We start from the raw sequence: 12,533 nt of genomic DNA on the forward strand, positions 1-12,533 counted from the left end.
CCCTACGAAAATCAAAATTTAATCAATTTAACTACTAATCAGAAGCGGTTGGTACGAGACGTCCCCGTTTCTTCTTCCCCTGTAGATTCCGAAATGCATCTGTGTATGAATAACTTAATTCACACAAGATTCATTTCACTGAATCGTCTCTGCGTCAATACTTCACAGTTGGCCTGGCCGATTTAACATTTGCGAAATATTTCGGATGTTTCGCAAATATCAATACAGACAAGAAAATAATTTGAAATATTTCTATGATTAGAAATAATTAAAATTATTTCCAGGATTCCTTTATTGTGGCTGTGATGGTATTAATAAGAAGAATAAGAATAAGAATGTTTCAATCTGTACAGTATTCACTGAAGACGCAGAAAATAAATAAATAAATAAATAAATAAACTTGCAACAGACATGAAAAATATACTGCAACACGAGAAAGCACTGCATATACTGCAACACGTATGCCATTAACTTCAAGTTATTAATTCTGTTCTGGGACGGAACCAAACTTTCTGAAGCAGTCAACTATTTTTGTTAACGACGCTCAAAAATAAAGTGGTTTCTTCTCCCACTTTGAACTTCCTTTAACTTTTCAACTTTTATTTGCTCTTAATCGATTTGTTTGAAATTGTTTGGTTGCCCAACTTCGGCTCAGCTACCCTAACTTTGGATCTCTATGTATTTCTCCTTCGTTTGGTATCTTGCTGTCGAATCTAAATTCCTATAGCTTTGGAACTTTTTGGCGATAATTTTCCTTTACAGGTTTGCACCGTGATTCACCGTTCAGGTCTCTACACAGGATTACGGAACGATTTTGTCCCTCCTACAACCAAGCTCAATACTATTTAATCGAAGAAAAGGCTTTTTAAATTTCACTTTTAGCAAACTACAGTTTGTTTATTTTTTTTTTCTTGTTACAATCCTATTTTTTGGATTATTTCGATCGATTTGTCTGGATTCTAAACAATACATTTGAATGTATACATTTTCTACTGTTGAGAACGCAACTAGAGTTCTCAGAAAAATATGAATCAAAACTTGCTGTTATATAACGCAAATTGGATGAATAACTGAAAAACATGTATGAGTAACGCTAGAAATGGTAAAATCATTACATGATTGGAAACGTCTGGATGAACCTGGGTATGGAGCATAGTTTAAACGGTATTTTGGAACCGTTGCAGCCGAAGACGAGCCCTTTCGCTGTAGTCTGTGCTCGTGCTGCTAGCAGTGATGGCCACTTTGCCAGTTGCAGTAAGTTTAGTCTCGGCGGCCTGGCCAAACCTCTCTTGACGTTTCTGAAGTTTCTTCTCTTGCTCTAGCTTGGTCAATTTATCGGAAACATTTGCACCAAACCTTTCCGCTCGTTTCTTTAGGGCATCTAGTGATACTAAATTACTGTTGCTGCCATTACTAGTCGATGCAGTGCTGCTGGTGCCCCCAATTCCGAAACGGGCCGCACGAGCTTGCAGTTTAGAGTTTGAAGATCTATCGGTAGTGACCGTTTGGGGACCAAATTTTTTCGCACGCATTTCGAGCCTTTCCTGAGCAGTCATTTGGTTTAGCTTTTTAATTTTTTTCTCCGGTTCTCCCGTAGCAACTTGATCGGGTTTGTTGTCAACTTCCTTTTTATCTGCAGTATCATCTTTACTCTCTGCCACATCAGCGGAAGACGTAACCGGCGTGGCAATGGAAATAGATATCTTCCGTTTAAGAGCCACCTTTTTCTGCGGAATCAAATGATCTGCTTTCGTGTCCTTCTGGGACTCTGGCTTCTTTTCCGAAGACTCTTGTGGTCTCTGTTGCTCCGGGGACTCCGACTTCGAAGCTTCACTGGGTGTAGGCGACTTAAGTATATGCTCCTCTTCGGTAATACCATCCAGAAGTTTCTCTTCCTCATCATCCAAAATATCGTCGTTCAGCTCATAGTCTTCTAATAAATCTTCGGAATTTGCGGTATCTTCTAACGGATCGCCACCTTCAATAAGAGCAGTCTGCAATCTATCGATTAGCTCATTTTTGTTTCCCAAAGTACTAAGACCGCGATTTTTCAGCTCTTTTTTGAAATCCGCCACCTTCATCTTGGAAATATCGTGTTCGCTCATATTTACGACTTTTTCTTACTGATGTTTCACGATAAAACAGTCTTTAATGCTTTAAAATTGTCTAAAACTCGCGATCAACTAACAGCATTCGCTTTTCATTACCGGACGACAAGCAGAACTGCTTTTGTTTACGTCGAGATTGGCCTTTTTGTCAAATTATGGCTGCGGTCGTAAATTTACCCTGGTAAAATTATCTGCGTACCTGAACTTTACCTATCCATCTTTTCGTGTGCGTGATAATTTTACCTACCTTAGACTCCGTCGTCAAACTGTGCACAACTTCCAGGTACACTGCTCTCACGGCTAAACAAGTGAATACGGCCACCCAACGCTTCTCCTTTCGCCGTCCGACTACTACTTCCACCGGGCCCAGATAATCGATGCCTACGGAGTTGAAAGGCCGTCGATTCGGCGTAACCCGATCAACTGGCAATGGAGACATCCTCGGCGATCTTGGAAGGCATTTATGCACCTTGCACCATATGCATTTGTCAGCTACCTTCTGGATCTCCACACGCAGATTTGGAATTTGAAACCGCTGTCTCATTTCGTTGAAAACCGTCTCGGAGTTTGCGTGCCCGAACTCCTCATGGTAGTGTTGAATCAACCGCTGTGTGATCTCGTGTGATCGTGATAGGATGACCGGATACTTTTTGTCGAAGGGGAGTTCCTCGGAATTCGCTAGCCTCCCGTCCATACGCAACACGCCTTCGTCGTCTATCACTGGTGAACACTTGTAGATGCGGCTATTCTTCTTGACCTTCTCTAACGACTGCCCAGGTTGGCATTGCAAATTGTTCGTGAGAATGCTCATCTCATCCGGAAAACTGTCCCACTGCACATGACGCCACAGGATTTTTTCTGCTCGCTTGAGTTCATCTTGCTTGAGGGGGGTTTGCACTGTTCCAGTTGATGAACCTGCCGCATCTTTCACTAATATACGATACTGCTTCGTCGTAGCCCGTGTTGTTAAAGTCGACTCGCCACGACGTTTACGATGGCAATTGTCGATGAAGCGCACCACCGTAGCCGTCACTCGTAGAAGTTTTGTTCCACGAAGTGGTGAATGTAGAAGCAATCTCTTCCCATTTTATGGGGGTTTTGTATCATTTATTGACATTTACAAATCCCATGGATAAGACCACTAGGGTAGATGCTCCATTAGTTGCGCCACTAAGCACAATATAACTTAATTTTTCTTGTTTATTGAGGTACAGTTGGATTTCGATTTTGGCAACAAATGCGTGTCGCCTATGTTGCCAAAATCGAAACCGTGCCAAAATCGAGACCCTTTTTCGATATGAAAAAATTTAATGTAAATGCTTTAGAAGTTGATTAATTATCATTAATCACCGATTGCAACCATTTTATGTTTAAAAAGTCCGACAAGAGCTATCCGTCCGGTGCAAATAAGTTATTGACACCCTGCGGTAAGACGTAGTCCTACGGCAATAAAAATATTATTGTTCGAAACCACATAACTTTTTTCCATGAACATACTCAGGGCATCATTTTTTCATCATTTAAAGCATGTATGCGGAAACTGATTGATATTTATGCATATTTTTGGAAGAGAAATATCTTGTGTTGCCAAAAACGGATACTTTTGTTGCCAAAATCGAGGCATGCCAAAATCGAACCATGCCAAATTCGAAACCCAACTGTATATGCTTCAATTAATACAAATACAAGGTATTTGTCACAAGGCAAGACAATTGCTTTCGTTGTACGAGAAGCTTTATAAAGAAAAAATTAATTTCCCGATTCAATTATATTGTACCAAAAGTTGCGCTAATGTTTCCTTAATTAAGTTGGGTGTTCCTTTAATTGTGTTATACCATATACATTGCTAGGTTGCTAAGTGAAAAAACATCGTAGCAAACTATATAAATGAGCGCCTATAGTTGTGCGCTCCAACAGCGCGTATAGTTGCGTTAGATTTTGGAAAATTGGCATTTTAGCAAATAGTGCTTTAATTTTAAATGGTGTAGTCTAACTACCAATACTTTTAAGAACCTGTTTTATATAATGAACGTAATTGTTTTATTGAAAATGCTACGGTGACGAAAATATGCATGAATAATGAATAGTAGCGCAACTATTGGTACTACCATAACTATTAGATCAACTACCCTATGTTGCGGAACGTTTTAAGGATTACGGTGAAAATATATATGAAATCATAGTGGTCTATGTACATTGGTAAGAATAAATCGCATATTTTGACAAAAGTTGGGATTTTTATGTATTCTCGTGTTGAATCACTTTATACACTACACATTAGAATACTTGGTTTGGAGAAAATAATTGTATAGAATTTATTATAGAGTTTTTTAGACAATTACGTTTCCTGTAAAACTAAACTAACTAAATAGTCAATAGACCACTATAATTCGGAACGGCTCATATGTTAGTAGAATAGTTCCAAAGTTACTTTAGATAAATTAAAATGATTACTCAGAAAAAATATAGTTTTGTCACAAATCATTCGCAAATTCCAGTAGCCTTTTATTTTCTTCGATTGGATATTTTCGATTAGATTGAATACTCTACTCTCTTATGGTGTACTTCGAAATCCCCAAAACAAACAATTATTTTCCATCGATAGAATCAATTTTAGAACTACGCATTTAGTCTGTTTCAACATGCTACAACAGCATCAAATTGAAATCTAGTACAAATGCACAATTTAATTATTTTACGCATAACCTATCTGCCTTCAGTTTTCCTAACACATTTAGAAGCGATTTTAGAATCGCCAGCATGCAAAAGTCACAACCATTCGCTATTATAATCACATTTCCGTGGATCTGCAATTTTGTGCGACCCATCCGAAAGCTGACAATAAATTTTCAATTTCCGTCTGAGCACACTAGCACACGTACACACATTGATTTTGAAATCCGACCACAAACAATCAAACGTCCAAAATGTGCATGCTCTTTGATTGCTCTGGATATAATTTCGAGCCGATGATGATGATGACTCGGCCTCCAATTCACCAGTGAAAAGGACAAAGTAGTCGAACGTGCCCTGACATCCAATGTGAGAAGTTATCAAAACGATCCCAACCAACGAACGGTTCGCCGCCGGAAGCAGAGTGTCCACCGACTTGGCGGGGTGTGAAAATTAGTTTTCTTTTTCTTGGACTTTTTTTCCCTTTGTAGGTATCTGGCAGTGCCACGTTTGACGGAAATCTAATTTTGTCGAACCGCCCGAAGCTGCTGAAGAGTATAGGTATAATTTCCAAATTTCTGGCTGGCCGGCCGGAACTTGTTTCCACAGGGCTGTGAGGGGAAGACGGTGGCGAAGGCGATGGAAAAATCACAACATGAGAGATTATATGGCTCAGTGATTATATTAAATAGCAACTCAGCCGACGGGGTGGGATGGGTCATGGGTGTGAAGCCTGTAGGTATGATGGCGATGATGGCGGCTAGGCGATTACTTTCAGATCTGTTGATGACAGCCGATTCCGATGCGAAAAACTTGACCGTTACTTTGACGCCTTGTTTGCTCACGTCAGAAGGGCAATTGTTTTCGTTGAAGTATGATTACAATTTAGTTTACGTGATTTGCGCTATTTTTCTCGTTTACGCAATATTCAGAAATTACATTACGAGTTTTTCGAATGCGAAATAAAATGTTTAACAAGAACAAAATTTATATTTTAATAATCTAGAAGTTATTGTTTGTTTGTGAAAACTTTGTCAAAGAAATGGCTATTGTATCTTGTATCTTACACACATCTTACATGAAAAAAGAGAACTTATTTGCATCAGGAAACCTCTATTGGCACTAATTTTTTCGTTTACCGATTGTCTAATTCTAATCTTATCGATTCCTGCCAGATCAGCAATTAAACCCAATACCGCTAATCAAGGTCCGAACAAAAAAAACTAACTCAATTAGCTATTCCGTTTAAATTCCCTTAAACTAAAATAGTTTCATTCGAAACACTTCAAAAGAAATTAGTTTACTCAACTGAGCAGCCTGTTGGTTTTTCTGCCCCATTGTCTACAATAAATTATGCAATTTGTCGTTGTAGTAAGCTCCACCTACCTACTCCACCTAACTCCACCTAACTACCTACATACACCTACCTACGTATATGTATGTACCGGCCCGCTTCAGATGAGTGGCTGCAATCGAGACAATTAACAAACCACCGTTCGTCTCCACCGTCCCGGCGGAAAATGGAGGAGGCGAAAGCTGAAAGCTGAATACCACAGCAGTTAGTTAGTGGCCATGGCGGCGGTTTACCGTTTCACTACAGTCCCGCAACGCAGCCGAGGGGAGTGAAAATTAAATTATCCTTGAAATAAATAGGCAATCATTTAGGTATTTATAATATAATCCCCTTAGCGTACGGGGAAGCACAACGGCTTCAACAAGTTCCTACCAGGACCGGTTGTTTGTGGCATAATAACCCAGTCAATTTGTCCTACGTGCGTCCCGATTGCCAGAGGGAAGCAGCGCGAGAGGAGTGTGTGTGTGTACGTCTGTACGGTTGTTTGTCTCGCATATAGAACGTTGACAGAGCAACAGGATGTTGATTTCGTTTCATGGCGAAACGAGGAAACTGTCGGGAGAAGTCTTTCGACCTTTTTGCCCAAACATTTCCCTGAAGTAGAAGGAGCAAAAACGAATTTGAATAGCTGATGGCTTCCAGTAAAATCAGACATATTTACTAGCGAGTGTTGTATTTTGATTATCGGTGTGGAGTCGACATTGATTAAAAGTAAATATTGGTCGATGTGGTCGAAAGACACTTTGCCGAACCGGCCCTGCTTTGATTCCGACGGTTATATTAGGCTTTGGGAAAATTGAAATTTTGTCAGACATGTCAGAATAAAATCTTTCAAAAGAAACAAATACAAGCTGGCTTGTTTGATTAGAGCAAACTTACTGGAAAAGGAAAATCAGCCTATTTCTTGTTTTATTTGATGATCAAAATTCCAAATCAATTTCACTACCTCTTCTAATCCCTATCCTCTTTTTGGATGTGTAGGTAATTGCGTTTAGAAATCAACTGCAATGTTGTCTTAATCGTTGATGTTATCAACGGTTTTATTTTTTAAGTGATTCAGTTAAAGTCTGCCGCATTGTTTTATTCATTAAAACTATAAAAATAATTTGCAATGGCCTAATGCCTTTTTTGATTCGTTGGTCGCCGGTGATCAATTTCACCTGAATCGCCCGTATATTTAGATGTTTTAGTCAAACATCCCGGCTATTTCTGTTATAGTGAATCTATGTTATCACGAAAGTACCGTTTTGATTCTAACTTCGGACACTTAAGCTATACTGCAACTATGTCCCAAGCAAATTTTTCGAAGGAATTATAATCTCATCTTATTGTTCAGCAGCATGAAAATTTACTCATTTCCACTGAAAAATGTTGAAAATGACGATAAAATCGTGTTTTATATATAAAAAAAATACTAATAAAGTGCAGTTCGGTTTTGATTCAGACTTTGGACATTTTTATGGTGTTTCTTCAAACTACGAATTAATAATCTGAAAAATCTGATATTATTCGTGACTGTCCGAAGTTTGAATTGCTCGTGCAAAATGTGATTCATGTTCTGGACACCTAATTTTCGCTACTATCTTTACAATAAAGCATTTAATACCGTATCTTAACTTTTTTTAGTTAATGCATACCTTCCACATATCTAATAATCATAACAAGCAAAGAAAATCGCTTTAAAATTGACAAAATAATGCGAACGAAAAAACAGCAATGTTTACGAAAAACGCTAAGAGAAAGCTCTGAGTTTTCATTTCTTTTCAGCGGCTACTGAATCCCAACAAGCTTAACCGCTTAATGTTATACCTCCCGAATAGAGGACATCCTATTAAACACGATGCACGGTGGTCCGGCTTCGCTAAAGCGCGGACATTAGCAATTGAAATTGAAATTTTTGAAATTTAAAAAACAAAAGTTTGTATCACCCTAATAAGTGAATTCGTGGTCACCCTAGTAGTGCAGAAAAATGCGCTATATTTTATTATTAAACTTCTCCGAAGACACTATCCTTGAAAAATTAAACATAAAACATAAAGCCCAATTTCTAATGTCCGCATTTTTTCGAATCTGGACCACCGTGCGATGGTGTATAACAAGCGCGTGATTTGTCGTACTAGCAATTTTAATGTGCATTTAATGCTAAAGTGCCCACAGTTTGAAGTCGTCCGAAACTGTTTAGATAACAGTACCTATGTCGAAAATAGAAGGTATGATAAAAAGCAAAAACTAGGTGCTACATTCTGTTATCGAAATTTGACCTTCTGTTTTTATACGACAGACTTCGTAGCCAATTTACTGGAAAAGCCTTGCTAATTTACCTTGTATGTAACGAGTATCAAAATGGTAACATTTTACATGCTTCATTTTTTGGTGAATGACCCTTTGGGTTAAAACCACTCTAAACAAAAAAAAATGCTTCATTTTATGTGTCAATCCTCAATGATTTATAAAATATATTTGTTTCAATCGATTGGTAATTTTTTCTAATCATTTATTACAATTAACTAGCGTACGGGTGGGTACTTCCAGCCCATTAAGCGGTAGCCTGAACAATATTCAGGAATTACGTTGAAACTATATTTATTCGAGACAAGATTTTTATACCAGTTGATAGAATATTATTTATTGAATATCGGCGTGTATTTTGGTTTTAATGAAACGCTACTGATTTTGAGTTATAGTCGCGAATAATGATGAAGTCGCTGCGGCTAAATTGAGCCCATTTTCTATAAGGGTGTCTGTGTTTTTTAAATCCGACAGGCCGAAATAGCCAGCACAGCGATTAAATGCTCTTCAAAAACAGATCAAAAGAGACCGATGGATAACGTTTCGGTATTGCCTACATTCCGGGCTAATTAAAGATAATTAGTTTTGCAGTGACAATAGCTTGCTGCTATGTCTAACTAGCTATGTCAACACGATAGAAGCTTTTCAGGCGTTTCAGGCCTCACATATCGGTAGTAGTGTAAATAACGCACCATATGCTGGAATTAAAAACAAAATGCTGCAAATGGCTAGTGAATGAAAATTGATTTATATTTTCATATCAGAGGGGAATTTTTGTGTCCTTCCGTGATAAAAAGAAGTAGTAATTGTAATAATTGTAAGTAATTGCTCTGTGATAGCATATTCACAACTTGTTTCTAGAATAAATAACCGTGACCATAATTGTGTGTTTTCCAAACCATCATCAAGAGCGGGTACGCGTAAGCGATTGCTGCTGGTTTTTTCAGCCTAATTACGTGCCAATAGAAAAACAGTGGTTTTGATGTTTATTGAATAAAATTTAGCAAATTACATTTTTATAAAAATAGTTATAACGCATTAAAGCCTATGAGTGCTACTTTCGTTTTAGTATTGTTATATAGAGGCAAAGTTTTTATTTGAAAAAGTGTAGCCAAAAAAGGTAATGTATGCAAAATTAGTAGCGTGCTGGGATACTCTTCCGTACCCTATATTATGAATCTCCATACTCATTTTTCAAATAATTGAAAATAAATAAGCAATGCCAGACTAGAAATTATCACTCCATAGTTGGTTGGAATTAGCACTGCTAATTTCAAATTATTTCTCAACGTGTTTAGTAAAATTCACGAATCAGCAAGAAAGTTGAAGGAAAATATCATTTATTGCTATTACAACTAAGTTACGGTAGAATTAAACGAGATTTACATCTCTGTTGTGGTTTATTAATTTGTCTTAATGATACTGCCTAGTACTGCTATGTCGTACCCCCAAGTACAACACGAATGTTGTCACGGTTAAATGCCGCTTTTGATAGTTGTTAAATTGAAAAATTATCTGCTACTGAGCAAATGTATCAATCGACTGGAATTAAACACCAATTCACCACACAAATGCATTACCAATTATACACGATAAAATTGCGACGCCGAATGTTTTGTGTTTTAACAAAAATTACTAAAATTAAAAAAGAAGAAAAAGTTTTCTTCTTTTTTAATTTTAGGTTTCGTATTCTACTAAGACGCTCCAAAAACTTGAGTCAAAAATTACTAGTCCATAATCTAACAGATTAATTACGACCAGTAGAACAAAGAAAAAAATTTGCGTCTTTCAGAATGTCGTTCATACTTAAAAGGGCGGTTTAGGGTGATTGATGAAATGCTTAGGAAATTAGTAGGCCTTATCCTTTTGATTCTCTGATTCTTCTGACTCTGGCCTTCTCGGTTTTCTTTAGCAACAGAACTAAACGGCTTGAATGTTCGGCATTACACGATCTTGGGTAATAGTAGCATTTAGGGAGAAGTCCTCTATAGCCGGGCAGCTTCTATGTCCGGACCAGGGCTTGAAAAGGGATCGCAAGTTGAATGTGACTGCCGTGAGTGCGAACTTTCCGCATTCAAACTCCGCTTTTTAAACGATCATTTGACTGTTTTTCTTATCCAGTCAAGCTGCCGCTTGCGCTGCTGCCGTCTTACAATTCATGCGGCATCTCAGCAAAAGCAAACAGTCAATCTCCCGTTTTGCTTTGCGCTTTGAGAATATAAACTGCAAACTGACTGGAAGCATACGGTGACGTATTTTTTCGTTTCTCTTTTTGTCTCCAAATCGGCTGCTCACAGTAATAGTTTGTCACCCGGACGTCGGTCCGACGCAAGCAAAATATTCGTTTGTATTGGACGGAGTCCGACCGACTTCTTCCATGCACATGTAGTGGTTGTTTTTTTGTAGTATTGAATCATACGATTGTGCGGTTGCTTTTCGTTAGCGTGGTGATTGCCAGTCATTTGACTGTTTTGCAGTCATTCGCTGCTCCAAACGGTAAAGGTAACTTGATCGAAACGAAAATGTCAAAAAGCGTTCATTCTGTTGCGTGCATTCGGTGTTTGACTGAGCAAACTGCCAGTTGTTTTATGCATAGCGTTCGTATTCCACCTCTAAACGGACGGTGTGAACTTGAATGCGCGTTGGTGTGACTGCGGTAGAAAAAAAGGATCGGTCGAAGCCCTGGTCCGGACTGTAAGATTTCTCAAAAACAAAGGCCGATAAAATATATTCACAGAGAATAAAACAATAGTAAAGTGCCAGATTTCATGGTGTCTCAATTTTGACGTCTTTGTTTCAAAAAGTAAACAAATGAGAACTGTTCAGCTATTAAAACAAAGAGAATCGAGTAAATTTCTATAAAGAACAGTTGCAAATGTTATTAATAAATAAAGGAGCAATATTTTTAAACGTAGGGTTGATAAAAAAAATCGAAACATTTGAAATTTGACATGAAAATACAAGATTTTGAAGAAAAAAAACTTTTTTTTTTTGAAACTGTGTCGTGTCCTCTATGGCTGGACACTAAAATAACAGGAAAAAATGGCAGCAAAATGTTATAGTTTGATGTCAACCTACAACGGGCCTTGTAAATGGTGTTGCCGCGTATATTTTCGTATGCATTCCGCATTACCAGCACTCTGAACAAACAGTTTATGTGAATAGTACTTTATTCAGTTTTTATACAGCAAACCTGCAAAAACTGAACTCCCAAGATTTGTGCTGGAGTTTTAAAATGTTCTAGGATCTTTTTCATCCATTGATTCAGGTTTTAATAGATCAAATTATCATGTCCGAGCATAGGGGACAGCTTTCGATTTGAACTTATTTGTGCACAAAATACTTTCAAATTCAACCTAGCTGCGCAAATTTTGCTGCTTTCTATTTTTTTTTGCTTATAATATTGTTTTTCTCTACATTAAAGTTTTTACTGAAACCTTAAGTGTCCCAGCAAAGAGGATTTCCTCTTTGATAGTATGGTTATGATGATAGCACTAACGCGTTCATTTTTTTCTATCCTACCTCCTGAAATTGTTTAACAGCATGACAATTTATTTATTTTCGTGGGAAAATGTTTAAAATGAATATAAAATATAGTTTTACATTAAAAACTCTCTAAAGATACAGTTCGGTTTTGATTCAAACTTCGAACACTTGTATAATTTTGATAAATATTAGTATTTTTAGTGCCACTCAACTTAAATAAGCGAAATTATTTCCTTTTTCTTGTCTTTTTAAATCCTCCTAATAGTGTGATTTAAATTTTTCACGCAACAATTAGTGTAAAATATTGTATAATTTATTAGCTATTGGTAGTTTTCAAACCCACTCTACAACGATCATCAGCTTAACTGATGACCGCGAGAAAAGAACTCACTCTCGGCTTACCATATATTAGTCTCAGCCGATCTCCAATATTCGGAAATAGGAGAGTAGGGATAGCAGATATCAGCATCTGATAGCTCTGATAACTAATGACCTGCATGAGTTGAGTCAGTTGTCTCCAAGTACGTACATAAGGAAGGTGCAATATACAACCACTTTGTCGTCTCACAATAAATGTGTTATCTCTTCAACAAGCGTCGGCCCGTTCTATGCAGTGAAAGAAA

The 12,533-nt window shown here is 37.6% G+C and overlaps 2 protein-coding genes across 5 annotated transcripts in view; both read right to left on the reverse strand.

The window, feature by feature from the left end:
• LOC128733674 (uncharacterized) overlaps positions 1-12,533 on the reverse strand; it is a 174,246-nt gene that overhangs the window by 23,068 nt on the left and 138,645 nt on the right. The window lies entirely within an intron of this gene.
• LOC128736363 (uncharacterized) lies at positions 1,158-2,190 on the reverse strand. The gene has a single exon (XM_053830839.1). It carries the CDS (start codon positions 2,103-2,105, stop codon positions 1,158-1,160), a length of 948 nt encoding a protein of 315 aa, XP_053686814.1. The 5' UTR covers positions 2,106-2,190.

The sequence above is a fragment of the Sabethes cyaneus genome, chromosome 2, assembly GCF_943734655.1.
Source record: "Sabethes cyaneus chromosome 2, idSabCyanKW18_F2, whole genome shotgun sequence".
Classification (NCBI taxonomy): Eukaryota; Metazoa; Arthropoda; class Insecta; order Diptera; family Culicidae; genus Sabethes; species Sabethes cyaneus.

Bases quoted from the DNA above. Each gene is read 5' to 3' on its own strand.
- LOC128736363 (XM_053830839.1), bottom strand. From the start codon at position 2,105: ATGAGCGAACACGATATTTCCAAGATGAAGGTGGCGGATTTCAAAAAA.